This window comes from Dermacentor variabilis, chromosome 2 (genome assembly GCF_050947875.1).
Source record: "Dermacentor variabilis isolate Ectoservices chromosome 2, ASM5094787v1, whole genome shotgun sequence".
In the NCBI taxonomy this organism is placed as follows: Eukaryota; Metazoa; Arthropoda; class Arachnida; order Ixodida; family Ixodidae; genus Dermacentor; species Dermacentor variabilis.
Window position 1 is genome coordinate 212,813,363 of NC_134569.1, and position 18,723 is coordinate 212,832,085.

Genomic DNA, 18,723 nt, shown 5'->3' on the forward strand with positions numbered 1-18,723 from the left:
GCAGAATTTATCCTGCGAACGCCCTTTGGACAAACCCGGGGCTGCGCCGAAAGGCACAGCGCCCTAAACTCTCCCTTGACAAGTCAAGATGCTGAGCCGTGAAGCAGCGGAGTCCTGAGGAGAAGCATCGGCAAGCGACATGTCCAAACGTGCAACAAAGTGCTAGACAGCCCAGCGCCGTATTTCCTTTTCCCTGGAGGTCACCGCGCACGGCAACTTTGAAGCGGGTGGCCAGCGCGGTCGCTGGTTGGACCTCTCGGACGACCGTCGAGTGCTGGCTTTGTATTGGGTCGTTTGAGTAACAATCGTTTCTCGGGGCTTTATACGCCCCGAGGATTGACCGGCATCGGCTACCTCGGCGCGGTGAGTGCCTGAAGTTTACCTCAAACATCAGACTTTCTCTGACACAGGTTATAGTAGCTTAGGGAAGGATTTGGTGTTGCATTGTGTTAACCTTGTGTGTTTCAAGCCTAGTGAGAGTGTTTTGAAAACCAAGAGATGCTGAGGGGGTAAACAGGGCAGTGTGTGAAATACTTGCGGATGTCCTACTAGTAGCATTATAGTAGCGTACGGCAGGTATATTCAAAAAGGGTAAAACAGCAGGAGGACAGTGTGAAGGATAGAGAAGTACAAGGTCAAAGAACTTCTCCAAATTTGTGAGGAGTTGGGCATTGAGTTGGGCTCAACCAAAAGAAAGAATGCGATCCTTGAGGTCATGAGGACTGGGGACGTAACGGCTGAGGAAGCCGAAGAGGCCTGGGCGGATATCAATGAACGTCGGGAGCGGCAGGCAGAAAAGGAACGTCGCGAGGAGGAAAAGAGGGAGAAGGAACGTTGCGAGGAGGAAAGGAAAGAGAAGGAGCGTCGTGAGCACGAGCTTCAAATGAAAGAGTTGGAGACCCGAAATAGCTCGCCGGCGCCTAGTCTCACTTCTAACGGTCCAAGAATACGCGATCAATTTCCACCCTTTGTCGTCGGAGAGGATATGGCCAAATACCTCGTGAAATTTGAGCACGTGTGCGAACGGAATAGCATTGAGCGATCCCTCTGGGCACAGAATCTGTTAGCCTTGCTTCCTGGGGAGGCATCAGACGTAATAACTTGCTTATCGAAAGAGGCATACCGGCAGAGGTTCCGGTATGCAAAAAAGGGCAGGGAGTCGAATGTTGACTTCGCATTTCGTCTAAAAGCCGACCTGGTGGAGTGGCTGAAGGGCGAAGAGGTTTACGACGACCGCGACAAAATCGTCGAATGCATCGCGTTGGAGCAGTTCTACCGTTGCATTGATGAGGATGTCAGGCTCTGGCTGCAAGATAGGCTAAAGGAGGTTAAGCTAAACAAGGCAGCAGAGTTAGCGGAGGAGTATTACACCCGCCGCAGCTTGCACAGCAAGGCAGTGCGCGTAGAAAAAGCAGATAGGAGAGATGGGTTTTCCGGGAAGCTCGATAAACGGAAGCCATTAACTTGCTACAATGGCAAAAAGCAAGGGCACATCGCTGCGAACTGCCAAGAGAAAATTGCTTTTGCAACAATACAGGAATCTCACAAAAACATACGACTGTTGGAGCCGTATATGCAGGAAATTAAGGTAAACGGTAAGAAGTGCCGAGCACTTCGGGACTCTGCAGCAACTATGGACGTTGTCCACCCGTCTTTCGTCTCCTCGAGTGATTTTACGGGAGAGTGCGCTAGGATACGACAAGTGGCAGAGGAGGAGAGTGTCTGTTTACCGATCGTAACGGTTATCATTGAAGGAGAGTTTGGGAAACTTAACACAGAAGCCGCTGTGTCTGCCGCCCTCCCGGAGCACTTTCTTTACCTCTTCTCAAATAGCTCGGAGCAGCTGCTGAAGGATCAGGGCAAATCATTCTTTGCCGACGTGGCGTACATGGTCCTCACGCGATCCAAAGCGCGCCAGCTGTCGAGGGAACTTGACTTTGCGTCGGCAAGCGGACAGCGGTGCGGCACACGGACTGATCAAGGTAACTTGAGTGGCGAGCAGGCACGGGAGAGGCAGAGCTCGGAGGCTGGCCTGGGCGAGCGGGACCTGGAAGTGAGTGGGAGTGACACGTGCAGTGCTAGCCGCGATATGGACGCGACGCCGCAGTTAGGCGACGCGGGCTCCACACTCGCTCCGGTTTCCGCCAGCTGGCAGGAGCTGGCTGCAGTTCAAAGAGAAACTCTGATTCGCGAGCAACAGGAAGACTGTTCAATAGCCGATCTGATGAAGAGCGTCGAACGGGGAGTTAAAAAAAGAGGGTTTCATTTTACGAGGAATCTGGCTTATTGCACCGCCGCTACACGGATAAGCAGGGTCGCAAATATAAGCAGCTTCTGATTCCTCGAAAATATCACCGAAAAAAAAATGAATGACCTCACTTGCTTCCTCAGTAGTACGTTTTCGGTCCAAGTGATGTCAAGAGGACCATTCTAATTTTCATTATTATTGCTGATTATTAATTGTTCATGATATTTTGATGTGTTGTTAAATTGAAAACTGGTTGTTTGAGCCTTGTGTACCAGATCATACACCTGACTCTTGTTGCAGCGGGAGCAAAGGGGGGGGGGGTAGCAATTTAGTTAGGTCGATTTGGATTATGGCCTTCTCTGGCGTTTGACGGGAGACAGAGGGCACTTGTTCGTGTTGGGTATGCCTTTTACCGGTCGGTTTTGCAAGCTGCAGAACGACCAACCGGGACCAGTGGCGAGAAGCAAGGGCTTAGGAACGACCCGAGCGGAGCTGGTCGAGGTGCCTTGGCGACAATGCGGTGAGCATTGTCAGTTGAGCACGTGAAGCACGTGAAGTTACCTGGCGTCCGGACACTGGACGTGAACTTGGACGAGACTGACGAACGTGCGCGCCGGGCATCCGAGCCACGTGCAGGTAGCTCGTCTTCCTGGCGCCTTATCTGATGGCGGGGATGCTGTTGTGCCATTACCACCAGCCCGGAATCCGAATCTACAAGATGCAGAATTTATCCTGCGAACGCCCTTTGGACAAACCCGGGGCTGCGCCGAAAGGCACAGCGCCCTAAAGTCTCCCTTGACAAGTCAAGATGCTGAGCCGTCAGGCAGCGGAGTCCTGAGGAGAAGCATCGGCAAGCGACATGTCCAAACGTGCAACAAAGTGCTTGACAGCCCGGCGCCGTATTTCCTTTTCCCTGGAGGTCACCGCGCACGGCAACTTTGAAGCGGGTAGCCAACGCGGTCGCTGGTTGGACCTCTCGGACGATTGTCGAGTGCTGGCTTTGTATTGGGCCGTTTGAGTAACTATCGTTTCTCGGGGCTTTATAAGCCCCGACGCCGCCGCCTGGAGAACCGGATCCACCAACCCACCGGGAGCCGAGTGCCGCTCTCGAGTGGAGTGAGATGTGTCACGCGTTCGAGTCTCGCTGGACGTCGCCGTGCGGGAACAGTCACGTTTGCTGTGAGCTCTCGGCCCAAGTGCCGATCCGATCTTGCCCTGTATAATGACCTGTATATAGTGTACAAAGTCCCTTTCGTTATTCTCACCGACGCCTGATTCGGAGTCTTCGCTACCAACGCTCTGTCACGAAACGGGTGTCGAGCGCTACGGGACCACCTCAAAGTCGTAACACCGCAATTATTTGAGGAACAAGTAAGTATATGTATGCAAACGAAATGGCTGTCTCCAGGTAGGAAAAATGCTGCTGTCGCAGTAAAGGAGTTCAGAGCCGAAGAAATTTATTTATTTATTTTATTATTTATTAATACTGTCAACCCTTATAGAGGGTCATAACAGAGAGGACAATACAATTACATACATCAAATATGGACAATACCAATGTTCGTAAAATAGCTCAGCACTTGTCAATGCACAGTGAATAAGATGTTCACTTGAATAATGTTCAGCACATTTCTTACATTTATCAAAATACGTACAATGAACATCAAGTCGCACATATCATTTGGCACTTCAAAACTAAATTGAAAACTCCCGTAAATACGCCTCAGCAGCATTTTCAAAGTAGGTGACATCTTTTAGGCTAACAATAGCGTTTGGCAATTGGTTCCACATTTCTATCGCATCCGGGAAAAATGAGTATCGATATGTATCACTGTTGGTGCGGCATGGCTTTATGACGTATTCGTGGTTAGTTAGCGGATTTCTTTTGCATGGAGCGTGTAGATATTTGAGCTTATCAATCTTAAGTTGATCCTGCATTATTTGATAAAGCACCTTCAGCCTATATTTCTTTCTACATCGCTACAAATCGCTGAGGTATGCTGTGTAATTTCCGTCCCCCCTTTTCCGCAAGGTTGACTGCCATGGGCCCTTCCTAAGAATGGTGCATATACAGCGTAGGCTGAGGCGATATGCAGGGTTTACCATGTCGTCATCATCATCATCATCAGCCTGGTTACGCCCACTGCGGGGCAAAGGCCTCTCCCATACTTCTCCAACTACCCCGGTCATGTGCTAATTGTGGCCATGTTGCTCCTGCAAACTTCTTAATCTCATCCGCCCACATAACTTACTGAGGCCCCCTGCTACGCTTCCCTCCCCTTGGAATCCAGTCCGTATAACCCTTAATGACCATCGGTTATCTTCCCTCCTCATTAGATGTCCTGCCCATGGCCATTTCTTTTTCTTAATTTCAACTAAGATGTCATTAACTCGCGTGTGTTCCCTCACCCAATCTGCTCTTTTCTTATTCCTTAAGGGGACACTAAAGGTTAATATTAAGTCAACGTGGACTGTTGAAATACCATCTCAGAGACCTCGAAACGCTTGTTTCATGCGAAGAAGAGACTTACTTTAAGAGAAAAATGCGTTCTGAAGCGTCCGCGTACCTCTAGCGCAGTTAAAGTCGCCCGCCAGCAGTGGTGACGTCATGGTCGACATCCCACTAACGACGATAGCCTGGCCAACTTTGACGCTCGTTGCAATGGACGACCCTGACAACGACACATTGGCTCGCGATGCTGCGCTCGACTTCAGCGATTTAAGCACTGATGAACGTGACCTGCTGCTGAGGGCTCGCGCTGCCAGCGTCGTTGCGTGCTACTACGACGGCAACTGTATGTCATGGCTGTACATATTCGCACATTTGTAGATTTTCCTTCGTGAAAACCAAATGCCGCACTCACCGCCCCGTCTTCGACCTGCAGTTGTTCTTGCGCTTCGAAAAATGCAGGCAAGACCGACGGAACAGCGCTACGGGAAAGCATTGCTTTGAAAGGCACTCCACACGACTTCAGTAAGTCGGCGTTGAACTCGTAATCCCCTGGACGAAAGTGCAGCGAGCACACTATGCGATTTTTCGGCTCTTTGCCAACGCGCTGTGGCAGAGGTACGGCGCTTAACCGCTTCGAACGGAGAGGTTCACTCGTTGGCACACAGTGATAAGTAACGTTGGATTCGCCGCCAAGCTCCGCGGACCGTTCGCGCATTCCACGACATCACATGGACGTGGCATTCTCGCTGCTTGTTCCAAATGCAAGTTTCGCGAGCCAGCGGAACCTGCGCAGCACGACGCGATAACGAAACAACTGAAACTCCGAAGCGCGCGCGGCGCACAGTCGAGCGCGCAGAGTCGAGCGAAAACGAAACCTTTCGAGCCTACTGAACGGTAACGTCAAAATGTTATTTTCTCCTAGAATCAACAAGTAGCATTTTCTTCCGTCTTATAATCTAATGAAATTATCTTTTTAATACGAGTAGTTGAGTACTAGTGACATAAATTATGATGAGGAGTGCCTTCGTCATCGGGCTAGTGCCGGAATGTCGCTGGGGGGTCTCAAATCGTGTCATGCATTTACCGTAATTTCTCGGTTACTAAAGCTCTGTTCGCGATTATATTGACGCCTTAGACGTTCTAGAGCATTGCTTTATCACTTTAACTTGACTTCATAGTAACCTTTGGTGTCCCTTGAACGTTACACCCATCATTCTTCTTTCCACAGCTCGTTCGTCGTCCTCAATTTAAGTAGAACCCTTTTCGTAAGCCTCCAGGTTTCTGCCCCGTACGTGAGCATTGGTAAGACACAGCTGTTATACACTTTTCTCTTGAGGGATAATGGCAACCTGCTGTTCATTATCTGAGAACGCCTGCCAAACGCACCCAGCACATTCTTATTCTTCTGATTATTTCCGTCTCATGATCCGGATCCGCGGTCACTACCTGCCCTAAGTAGATCTATTTCCTTACCACTTCTAGCGCCTCGCCACCTATCGTAAACTGCTGTTCTCTTCCCGAGACTGTTAAACATTACTTCAGTTTTCTGCAGATTAATTTTTAGACCCACCCTTCTGCTTTGCCTCTCCAGGTCAGTGATCATGCATTGCAATTGGTCCCCTGAGTTACTAAGCAAGGAAATATCATCAGCGAATCGCAAGTTACGAAGGTATTCTCCATTAACTCTTATCCCCAATTCTTCCCAATCCAGATTTCTGAATACTTCCTGTAAACACGCTGGGAATAGCATTGGAGAGATCGTATCTCCAATGCACTTCACAGCCTGACGCCTTTCTTTATTAGGATTTTGTTGCTTTCTTTATTGAGGACTACGGTGGCTGTGGAGCCGCTATAGATATCTTTCAGTATTTTTACATAGGGCTCATCTACACCCTGATTCCGTAATGCCTCCATGACTGCTGAGGTTTCGACTGAATCAAACACTTTCTCGTGATCAATGAAAGCTATATATAAGGGTTGGCTATATTCCGCACATTTCTCTACCTGACTGATTGTGTGAATATGGTCTATTGTTGAGTAGCCTTTACGAAATCCTGCCTGGTCCTTTGGTTGATAGGAGTCTAAGGTGTTCCTGATTTTATTTGCCATTACCTTAGTAAATACTTTGTAGGCAACGGACGGTAAGCTGATCTGTCTATAATTTTTCAAGTCTTTGGCATCCCCTTTCTTATGGATTAGGATTATGTTGACGTTCTTATTCCAGGATTCTGGTGCGCTCGAGGTCATGAGACATTGCGTATACAGGGTGGCCAGTTTTCTAGAACAATCTGCCCACCATCCTTCAACAAATCTGCTGTTGCCTGATCCTCCCCCGCCGCCTTCACCTTTTGCACAGCTCCCAAGGTTTTCTTTACTTCTTCCGGCATTACTTGTGGGACGTAAAATTCCTCTAGACTACTCTATCTTCCGTTATCGTCGTGGGTGCCACTGGTATCGTATAAATTTCTACAGAACTCCTCAGCCACTTTAACTATCTCATCCATATTAGTAATGATATTGCCGGCGTAGCTTGAGCCAAACTTCAAAAATATACAAAGGCCGCGTAGCTGGACCGAACCATGGTAATGTTGTTTGCCGTCGCTTGGAGATGCTCAGATAATTTTTTACCAGTCCTTCATTTTACCGCTCCTTCATTATTTTTAACTCCTTCACTGCGACGGCAGCATTCTTCGCCAACTGGAGACAGCCATTTTGTTCGCATACATACACTTGCTTGTTTCTGAAATGACACCTTCCTCAATACGCCTCCCGGCAACGTGTGCCGCGTCTTCAGACTCCCCCTTTCCTAACTAACATTTCTCGTGGCGCGTGAAAACCTTTGCAAGAATATTGCTTTCGTAACACGAAGCTAATAAAATGAAAAATAATGGAAAGTGATACGTGCCTAATAACTAACAAAAATGCATCGCGAACTAATCACAAACAACAACGACAACAAAAAAAAATTATGAAGAAGCTGAGCACAAGGGTGCAACACCTACATTGCTCTCTTCCGTCACTTGCCACTCCGTGTGCTCGCGGCTTGCTGTCTCGTCCCTGAAAGGGAGGCCATAAACGCAGGAAGAATAGCCATTCTTCCTTTGTTCTCGCTCTCGCGGAGCGCTCCTCCTCAGCGACTATTGGACTGACACGGTTCCGAATCGCATGTCTCAACCAAGTTGAACATTTCAGCTGCACCCTTACTGGCGGAGACGCGCTCTCTGCTGTAGTTACCAGCCCCTTTCGCGACACTCCCGTTTCCTAAATCGCCACAATGAACCCTTTACGGCTGCGCGACGGCCTGTTCCTCTTCGGCGCTCTTTTGACCCTGAGCCATGTGAACCCATTTTTCGCTGCCAGGCGGTCACCAAATGTGTCAGTAGAACCCTCGAGCGTCGGGTTCCTGCCCTGCCTGACCGTCATGGCATTCACTCCATTTGGCGATTCCGGAACGGAAGTGCGGTGGTACGAGAAAGGTTTTCAGCACCTCCTTTACACTGTTAAGGCTACTGAAACAAGCCTTGTCTCTGCAAGAAACGCCTCTCGGAATCGCCACTGTCTCTTCTTCGCTCTCTATCCTCGGCAATGCCAGAGAGTCACTAAAGTGCGGAGGCACGAGGAAGGTATCCAGCCCTACACTGACCCCCATAGGGTTGATGGAACAAGCCTCGTCCCCGCAAGGAGGGCTCTCCGGAATCGCCGCTGGCTCGGTTTCGGCGTACGACTGTATTGCGCAGTCACCGATAGTGGAGCACTGAGCGATCTTCGCTCCGTTCTGCTGCGCTGGGTCTTTTCTCGGCTTGGCCGCCATCGTATCCTGGTCTAACCTAGACGATTCCGGAGAGTCGCCCATGTGCTCTGATACAAGGAAGGTCTCCAGCGCCTCATTAACCTTCTCATCACTACTGGAACAAGCCTCGTATCCGCAAGGGACGCCTTCAGGAATGGTCCCTATTTTTTAGACCAACGACGGCCTCACTTTTCTCACGCTCTCTCTCTGAGGGTTTCGCCACCTCGCACTTTTCGTGCTCTTCCTTTAGTGGTGCTCTGCTAACGCCATCTAATGGCGGGGTTACTCCGGCGCAAACCCGCCATACTTGCTTAGTGGCTATGGTGTTGGGCTGCTAAGCACGAGGTCCCCCACTACGGCGTGCTTCATAATCAGATCGTGCATTTGGCACGTAAAACCTCATAATTTATTTCTTTTAATTTTTTTTTTACTCGGGCGCGCAAGCAAGTGGGTGGGCGGCACGGAGGGAGGGGCGAGCGTCGCAGACGTTTCGCGTGCTCGCCCACCGTTAGCGCGACCGTCCCACGAAAGGCTTATGCTCAGGACACCGGTATGGACGAACTCGATCGTTCAAACACGACACCGTTTGCCTGACTGCACACACGAACGATTAGGCGTTGGAGTTCAGCATGGGAGCGAGTTTATTCGCTCGCTATCCTGTCGCGGTGAGTCGAACTTCCTCGATTCGTAAGCGCCCATCGGCATGTAATATTGGTAGTGATTTGGATGGCTAGATTGGTGTATAAAAGGTGCAATAAATGTCATTGTGATTGTTTGCACTACTGTGTTGTCCTTCCATTGTCCCAAGCGTACGTGTGAGTCTCCACAACTTATATTTTTAATTATTGTGCAAAAATCGCGAAAAATTACCTTTGGGGCCCCAGGCGGCAAAAATATGAAGATGATTCATTGACCTATCACGTTACCTTCTACTAGGGTTCGTGTTCCTGTTTTTTTTTTTATTAGCACTGAAATGCAGTACACTTTCTTTATAAGATTTTTCTAACTTACAATGTTCCGATACGACTTCGATTGCAGTGAGTAGAAAAGTGTCTCTGCCTTCGCTTTCGTTCTCGATTAGTTGGCTTGGCTCATCTATCGACAGAATAACGACGCCGTGGGCCAGCCAGCCATGATGTAGGCGTGTACTTGGGGGAAACGCGGTACAAATATAAGGAAAGTCTGTACAAGAACGCAAACTTATTGTACGAGCTTGTTTATTTTCAAAAGTGGTTGAAGAGGGCAAAATATCCGGTTATCCACAGTTGCACTCACTCCTATGAAGGCAGAATGGTGGCCTGCTGCCAATAGCCATACTGAAGAATGGTACATATTGGAGAAGAGGTACAATACAAAAACAATTACTGTAACGTACAGCTAATGCACTTAGATTCCTGAGCTTTAAAACAAGGCAACTAAAGGTAAATAAAGGCAATGGAGCGCACGCACATCGCACATTACATTAGGCGTATGGCGTCAGGAGACTGTTAACAAAGCATTCACGAGAAAAAAAAAACGAAGAAACGTACACTACCATTTCCATTGAACAAAGTTATTTTTAAAAAAGCTTGCAACACTTCTACCGGTATCATTGTTATATATACGCCATCGCTCAGGTTTGCGGGCAGCATACCTAACTTCAAATTCTCATTAAAAAAACTGCATGAATAGCCTCTGAACATATTTAGAGCCTGATTGCAAACAACCTTTTCAAGAATCAATGGCTGCTGTACGACTAGCTTTCCGAAAACGCTAAATAAATGGTCACAAAAAAAAAGAAAACAAAAGTTGTAGTAAAATAAACAAAGAGGCGGCTTAAGTACTTGCGTGCCATAAAAGCATGTAAACGGACCAGTTGCGAGAGAAATATCACTGGTTTTAACGCAAAAGTTAAAACTGCTACACGCACGACTAACTTCCAAAGACGCTATAAGGCAAACTACAAGCATGAATCACGGTTGCCATGTAGGCTTCCGCTGCGAAGCCGCAAACAAAGTTTGCATTACCTATTTTGTATCAGCGTTGGTTCGAAGACATTTGTCGTTGCTTCACTTCTGATAATTTGCAATAGATTGTTTAGCAGACAGAAGCTTTAATAATAAATTGGTGCAAACTATTTAGTTATTTTCGAGTATTCGAAAATAACGAATAGTTACTTTTCAAATAGGAATAAGAATATTTAGTGTTCAATTATATTCAATTCATATTCGAAACTATGAATATTCGCCCACCCCTTCGAATATTCGCATGCTTGAAGTTAATGAAGTGACTAATTCCATTAATTTCAAGCCTTAGCGAAGGGGTGTGTGCGTCAATTTAGTGTTACTAGTAAAAATATATGCGAATTAAAATAACGATACACAATCCAGAACCTTCCTACTGCACGACCTCCCGGGTGTGTACATTTAGTAGGGCCAATAAGTGTGCTAATGCAATTTGTGAGGTATGTAAACGTGCCCACGTGTACTAAACATATGCATTTTGTTCATAAATAAATGCATATGGTGTGTCTCGGAGGATATTCATAAACTCTCAAAGTGGTTTCAACTGCAAGCATGCGGAATCTAACATATTAATTTCGTGGCGTTTATTTTCTCTGCCGCTTTGCTTGTACTGTTTTCTTTTTTATTTGTTTCGCGTTTCGCTCATGCCAGTATACGCGCTCGCCAATTTCACGCGTTTCTTTGCTCGTTCAGAGGTTTCATATATGTGTGGAGCACACTCGCAGTGGCAATAGGTTTAAGTGATGCTTTATTGGTGTTGGCGAAGAACGCTATTTTTGTTAGCGTCCACTGACAAGTAATAATATAATAATATAATATTTGGGGTTTTACGTGCCAAAACCACTTTCTGATTATGAGGCACGCCGTAGTGGAGGACTCCGGAAATTTCGACCACCTGGGGTTCTTTAACGTGCACCTAAATCTAAGCACACGGGCGTTTTCGCATTTCGCCCCCATCGAAATGCGGCCGCCGTGGCCGGGATTCGATCCCGCGACCTCGTGCTCAGCAGCCCAACACCATAGCCACTGAGCAACCACGGCGGGTCCACTGACAAGTATAGAATACATGAGCAAGCTGGACAGATTTCACTGCTAAACATATCACCCAACAAAAACTTGTGACGCTCGAATATGCGGTTCCGACGCATGATGACGATAGAGTGACGTTCGATAATGGTATAACGACGACGACAGCGTGACATGACGACAATGGGATGAGAAAACTGTAATGGCGACGGAATTAAGACGAATGTATGACGACGACGGTACGACAACAATGCGACTGCGATGCTGGAATGACGTCACTAGGATAGCGATGTTGTAATGACGATGATGGAACACGCAGCCACAGTGTTATGATGACGACCGTATGACGACAATGGCATTACGACGATGAGAGAATGGCGAGAACGGTGTGTCGGCGATCGAATGACCACGGCTGCACGACGGCGACGGTATGACTCCAACAGTGTGACGACGATGGAATGAAGAAGGAATGACGACAGCGGTGTCACGACGGTGGAACGTACAACCATGACTGCACGACAACGATTGTATGAATACGAAGGCATGACAATGACTGTATGACGACGACGCAATGACGACGATGTTATGATGACGAAGGAATGACAGCAATTGTATGATGGTGGTGATGGAATGACGGCGACGGCATGGTGAGGATAGAATGACTACGACGGAGTGGTCGCGGCGGGATGACGGCACCGTGATGACTAAATGACGACGCAGTGATGACAGAATGAAGACGGCAGAACGATGATGACGGCATGACAATTAAGTAAAATGAAGTAAAAAAAAAAACTCGCCATCCGGGCCCTGCGAAAGTGGACGTCCAGTGAAGCTGTTGGAAACCACCACTACAACTGCTGAGTCCCGGGAATATGCCGTGCTTTATGATTTCAGAGTAATAGTATAGTAGGGCTATTTTAGAGTAATGGTAATTTTGACACCACGCCGCGGCCCATAGCAAGGAACGTCCCACCTCACGCTGCAAGCTGACGTCATCGCGGCAGCTTGCGCTACAGTAATATTTGCCGGGAAACGTATGCGGGGAGCGCTACGTGCTTCGCATTGTTATAAGGAGCGCCTTATCGTCAATCATGTCGTTCGGATGCTTGTTTTGAGCTTGCTCTTTATTGAAACTTAAGCTATTCTGTATGTTGTATGCGTGATTCCAACGAACGTGTGCACTGTTCGCTTCCCTTTGCTGAGTCCTTGTAGCATCTGCCTTAAGGGGTATGAGCCATTGGTTACGGGGGTATGATGAGCCATTGATGATGGCAGTTTTCGACAAAATGTTCTGTTTGCTGTGTGCGTGATTCCAAAGGCCTCGGAGAAGATAACCTCGTGAGATTGGTACATGCGTTCGTAATGTGTCATTTCACTTACGTCGCGGCCATGCACAACTGGCAAAGATCGGAGCGGGATAAGCTCAATGCATTAATCAGGAAGGCAATCAAAAGAGCTCTCGGCCTCCCCATATACACTCCCACGGAACGCTTACTTCAACTTGGCATGTATAACACGCTAGAGGATATAGCGGAAGCACAGGAGAGGGCCCAGTTCGTCAGGCTATCTACCACACAAGCTGGAAGACACATCTTACAGGAGCTGGACGTTCCCCCCAGAGTAATCAAAGCAAAGTTCTGCAGCATCCCTCGAGAGCAGCGGGACCGCATCACTGTCGCCCCGATCCCACGAAACGTCCATCCAGAACACAACGTGGGAAGTCGTCGGGCGCGCGCGAAGGCTCTCCTTGAAAACTCTCGTGAACGGGCTTCGGAGAACAGTTTCGTAGACGCAGCGCGCTACGCCGACGGACAGGCCTTCGCTGTAGTTAGCGTAAATCATGAAAGGCAAATAACGAACGCAATCTCGATTCGGACGACGTCCTCTGAAATCGCAGAGCAGGCTGCAATAGCGATGGCTTTATTGGACAAGAGGACATCAATCTACAGTGACTCGATGTCACCTGTTAGGGCATTTGCCAAAGGAACCATATCCGAGCTGGCCCTAGGGATATTAGGAAGCAAAGAGATCAAGCCACACATATTGATCTGGTTTCCAGCCCACATGGGACAGATCGAGGGTGCCCCGCCCAACCTCAATGAGTCGGCACACGGAGCTGCACGAGGGATCATCAACCGCGTAGCTACCGGGCAGCGTGACGCCGGGGTTACTGTCAATCGGGACTCTCCTTCCTCGTACACCGAAATTACTAAGCACTTTTACTTAGCTCGGAGGATCTAGCCCCTCCGGCACTGCAAACTCAATATACCTCAGGCTTTGACACTAAGGCTTCTACAGACGGGGGCATACCCAAACCCCCTACCTCTTCACAAGATGTACCCCGAAATTCAGACGACAAATGCATGTGCACTATGCAATGACTTAGCGAACTTACCTCACATTCTCTGGCGATGTCCCGCGTTACGCGGCGATGAAAGTAACACTTCTTCACGCTGGCATGCGGTCCTACACAGCCCCAACCTCGAAGAACAGTTATGAGCTGTCCAACGGGCCCGCGACGCGGCGGAGAGGCTCGGCCTCTCTGTCCCGACGTGGGAGCGGCCCGCTGCGCGCTAGGGCGCACCCTAAAGGGCCCCAATAAAGTTTTTCATCCATCCATCCATCCATCTGCCTACACGGCAGGGGTTATGAGCCATTGCATCTTTTTGCTTTTTGTTACTGGGGTACGAGTGCTTAGTGCTTACGGGGTATCAGACATTGATGATAGTTTTCTGTCGACGGATGCGAAAGAATCCCGGGATCCTAGCGATATAGTTTCGCTGTAATAAAGGTGATGAACCGACGACAACGGTGCGTTTATGTTGTAGTTCACGTCCGCACTTACGTGCATTATCTACCATACCGGGCCGCCTCGACTTTTCATTGTACATGGTGCCGGCCAACCGTACAAGACAACAGCCGACAGCCAGCATCCGCAAAGTTGGCGGAAGAGGTAAAAAACAGCTCCGTTTTAAATACGCTTTGCTCATGCTGCCCAATCGTTGGCCGGTACCTGCACAGTGGCCTCGTGTTATTAGTTTCCACAGCGTGTTAGCGGAATACGAAATCTACATATTACGCTCTGCTATCTCATCAAGCATCCGAGAAGCACGGGTCCAAGTGCTAGGCTTGGTCACATTAAGTGATATAAATCTAGAACTCTATTACAGTAATGCTGTAAATTTGAGCGAGTACAAAATGAGTAGCATGATAGTGTGTACCATAAAAAATTAACTGTCTAGGGGACACCCTACATATCATGCGTTTGCGACGTGCAACTGCCTATACCTTCATGCAGGATTGACCGAGCCAGGCATTGCATTAAGGGCCAATTACAGCGTTTAGTCCCAGCTATCTCTCTGGTAGGAACGAAACACGGTAACATAGCCTTCTCGTCATTACATGAATTTAATGTCCTATCGACACCCTGAGTGAAACGCAGCCTATAGCCGTGGTTCTTCCGTGAACAGCTCCTTGAACCTAACGTCCAGCTGCTGCGCCAGCTTGTCCACGAATTCGAAGGTGTTGAGGTAGTCCCTCCGGTCGACCTTGCCGAACCCCTTGACGCAAGACGCCAGGTCCTTGGTCATGAAGCCCGACTCGACCGTGTCGAGGCAGACCCGCTCCAGACACCTGGCGAACGCAATGAGCTTGGCGTCGCCGTCGAGCTTGCCCCGGTGCGCGAGCCCCTTGGTCCAGGTGTACACCGAGGACAGCGCGTTCGTGGAGGTCTCCAGCCCCGCGGTGTGGCGCCGGTAGTGCTTGGTGACGGTGCCGTGCGCCGCCTCGGTCATCGTCGTCTTGTTGTCGGGGCAGATGAGCACACTCGTCATGAGCCCCAGCGAGCCGAAGCCCTGCGCGATGAAGTCCGACTGGATGTCGCCGTCGTAGTTCTTGCAGGCCCACACGAAGCCGCCCTCCATGCGCAGCGAGCGCGCCACCATGTCGTCCATGAGCCGGTGCTGGAAGTAGATGCCCTTCTCCATGAAGCGGCTCTTGTACTTCTTCTGGTAGAGCAGCTCGAATATGCCCTTGAAGCGGCCGTCGTACTTCTTCATGATGGTCTCCTTGGTGCTCAGGAACAGCGGGTAGCCGCGCTGCAGCGCGAACTGGAAGCAGCAGTACGCGAACTCGGTGATGGAGCGGTCCGTGTTGCACATGGCGGCCGCCACTCCCAGCGTGTCGTCGAAGTCGTAAATCTGTTGAGAATAGAACGAAGAGTCAGTTAGAAATGCAACTTACTTTGTAAGAGTGTAGTGAAAAAATTGAGGCCGCCAACACGCACATGAATTTTCGCGCGATTCAGGGACATCGAGAATGTAGCAAAAACACCTTTTTTATTATTACAAGCTGCGAAGAATATGCGGTGTTCCTTTATACGTGTCAACAATTGCATCAACATACACAGTCAATAATATAATGGGAGCACTGTATTTTAGGAAATTACCGTATATTTATTTCAGTTTGTTACAACTGTACAAATGCCGCCCATTTTTGCAGTCTACACTTTTCAAAGTCTTTTGACGGAGTATATTCGGACAGCATGTTCGGTCCGACTGCGTCAATAAAGGCAAAATGTCGCACTATACATAATTGTTTGTGAACACAGATAACCCACTGGTCAGTGAAGCCTTGGATATGTTCTTCCAAAGACGCCTTTTTCGATTTTCGACATAGACACGAAGCTTATTTGACCTGGAAGGGCGCCTCACCAGGTCCCACCGGGAACTGCAGTTATACGCTGAAATGGTTAAGTGCCGTCTAGGTATTGTTCTACCGCAAGAATTTTTCAAATTGGTTCATCGTTAGAGCAGATGGGATAAAATGAAACGGCGCGCGTCGTCATGCTGCCAGGGGGCGAGCTTCACAGCCAAACTACGCATTCAGCTTATTCCTCGTCTAGCGCCCGCAAGCGACATTCCTTCGCTGCCATTGGCCGCCGTGGTTGCTTAGTGGCTATCGTGCTGGGCTGCTGAGCAAGAGTTCGCGGGATCGAATCCTGGCCACGGTGGCCGCATTTCAGTGGGGGCGAAATGCGAAAACACCCGTGTGCTTAGATTTAGGTGCACGTTACAGAACTCCAGGTGGTCCAGACTTCGACGTGCCTCACAATCAGGTTTTGGCAGGCAAAACCCCTTAATTACATTTTCCCCCTCCCTGCCTTGTCCCATACTGGGGCCGAGGAACCGTGTCACATTTAAGTAATCGCTTACGTCTTTTTCTTCTTGCCTTCTTGCTACGCTGCGCTCTTCCAGGCACGGTTTTTAGCGTTCTTCATTCGATCGGTTACCCAGGCCACGTGCCATAATCCGTAACGTTGAACGCAGTGCCACTGAGGTAATGCCGATTATGCGTTTGATTATCTGGCAGGAATTGGGGCACCCTCAAGAGCAAGTGCGCGCACACGGGCTTTCTGGTGTTTTCATACAGATGTGGCACTGTGCACTGGGCTTTATTACTTCGAAGGCACAATAGCCGATGCGCGATCTACGCACTGGTCACGCTTTCTTGTTTGCGAATACCCGAACCCGGTGTGGAGCGCTTTAAGTGCCCGTACATCTGCTACGTATGAAATCTGCCGGCACTTACGTCAAGGTGGTAAGGAGCTCCGATGGTGGGCGAGTAGTTGATCTGGAGCGTGCCGGGTCCGGGGACCACGAAGTCCTTGCAGTTGTACTGGTCGCCGAACGCGTGGCGCGCGATGATGATGGGCTTGCGCCACTGCTTCACGAGCGGCGGGATGTTGCGGCACACGATGGGCTCCCGGAAGACGGCGCCGCCGAGGGCGTTGCGGATGGCGGCGTTGGGCGACATCCACATGCGCTTCAGGTGGTACTTCTCGAGGACGTCCTTCTCGGCCGTGATGGTGGCGCACTTGACGCCCACGTTGTGCGTCTTCAGCGCCTGGGTGGCCTCCAGGGTGACCGCGTCGTTGGTCTGGTTGCGATGCTCGATCGACAGGTCGAACACCCTCAGGTCGGCGTCCACGTACGGCACGATGAGCTTCTCGCGGACCAGGTCCCACACAACGCGCGCCATGTCGTCGCCCCGCATCTCGACCACGGGCCCGCACTTGAGCTTCTCCATGGGCGCGAGGGACAGCCGGTCGTATAGCGGCGGTGCTGGATCGATGCTCGCTGGGGAGAGAGATCTGCAGCCTGCTGCATAAACAAGCGCGTTCGTCTCGCGGCAGATCGTGCTCGCCACCACGAGCTGACCGTGGCTCACGCGGCAGAAAGAGAGAGAAAAAGAAGTTTTTATGTTTAACATTACGTTTAACATGGTAGCATACATTCGCGTTAACCACTTGACATGTACACCGGCCCATTGTAAGTTTATTGACTGAATCAATACAACTGATTTATTTATTTATTTACTTATTTATTTATTTATTTTCAATGCTACCAGTCCCATGTTGAGACAATAGCAGGTGAGCATATGATTACACATACAATGCATGTTCTATCCCTTTACTGCACGACTTTTTGTTTCCTCATAATATTATTCATGGAGTTGCAGGGAAGCAAAAAGTAGCTGTACTCCCATGGAAACTAAATTTAGCGGATTTCTGTGGTTTGAATTTGCGGAAATAGGGTACGTCACGCATTTGCAACAACTTGCAAATGAAGAAGTTGAAGGTGAAAGATAGACTTAGTGTGATTCATACTCAGATTTTTATTTGCACGTGACAATCATTGGTGCACTCATGTTTCAGAGTGGAACAAAAAGAAGCAATTGTTCTTGCTCGTGCAGCACAGGTGGTTCCCACACTTCGAGCAGTACGTCATGCAGATTACCGTGCCGCCAGGAAACAATGCAGTGTTTTCGCGTTATCGTCAAAATTTAAAACATGGGAGCACAGACGTAAGGGTACGCCCGTGACAACGCGGCACGGCAGCGTGCGGATGCACCACATCCTTTTGAAAAAAAAAAAGGAAATTTGTACAGAAAACATCTTTCACACATACTGAATCGAAACGGAGTTACACTCGCGGAAAGGTCGCTGTCTTCACTATCAGAAGGAATTGATAGGACATAAAAGGCGTTTCGGAGCCACTTCACTTCTCAGAAAGTAGAAAACCACATACACGTTGTTGCATTTGCTCAACGTAGCAACGTTCCGTTGCCAGGAACAAACTATTCCGAGATGAGTGAGTGAGTGAGTGAGTGAGTGAGTGAGTGAGTGAGTGAGTGAGTGAGTGAG

General features: G+C 49.1%; 1 protein-coding gene across 1 annotated transcript; it reads right to left on the bottom strand.

Annotated features, from left to right (window-relative positions):
• Positions 1–14,914: 14,914 nt before the first annotated feature.
• Positions 14,915–17,673, bottom strand: LOC142571179 (isocitrate dehydrogenase [NADP] cytoplasmic-like). Its single transcript, XM_075679453.1, has 2 exons — positions 17,109–17,673; positions 14,915–15,718 (listed from the first exon to the last, which is right to left on the bottom strand). Exons 1-2 carry the CDS (start codon positions 17,604–17,606, stop codon positions 14,963–14,965), a joined length of 1,254 nt encoding a protein of 417 aa, XP_075535568.1. The 5' UTR covers positions 17,607–17,673; the 3' UTR covers positions 14,915–14,962.
• Between the last annotated feature and the right edge of the window lie 1,050 nt (positions 17,674–18,723).

Bases quoted from the DNA above. Each gene is read 5' to 3' on its own strand.
- LOC142571179 (XM_075679453.1), bottom strand. From the start codon at position 17,606: ATGGAGAAGCTCAAGTGCGGGCCCGTGGTCGAGATGCGGGGCGACGAC. The intron at 15,719-17,108 runs GTAAGTGCCGGC...TATTCTCAACAG, and splicing joins GAGCTCCTTACCACCTTGAC to ATTTACGACTTCGACGACAC.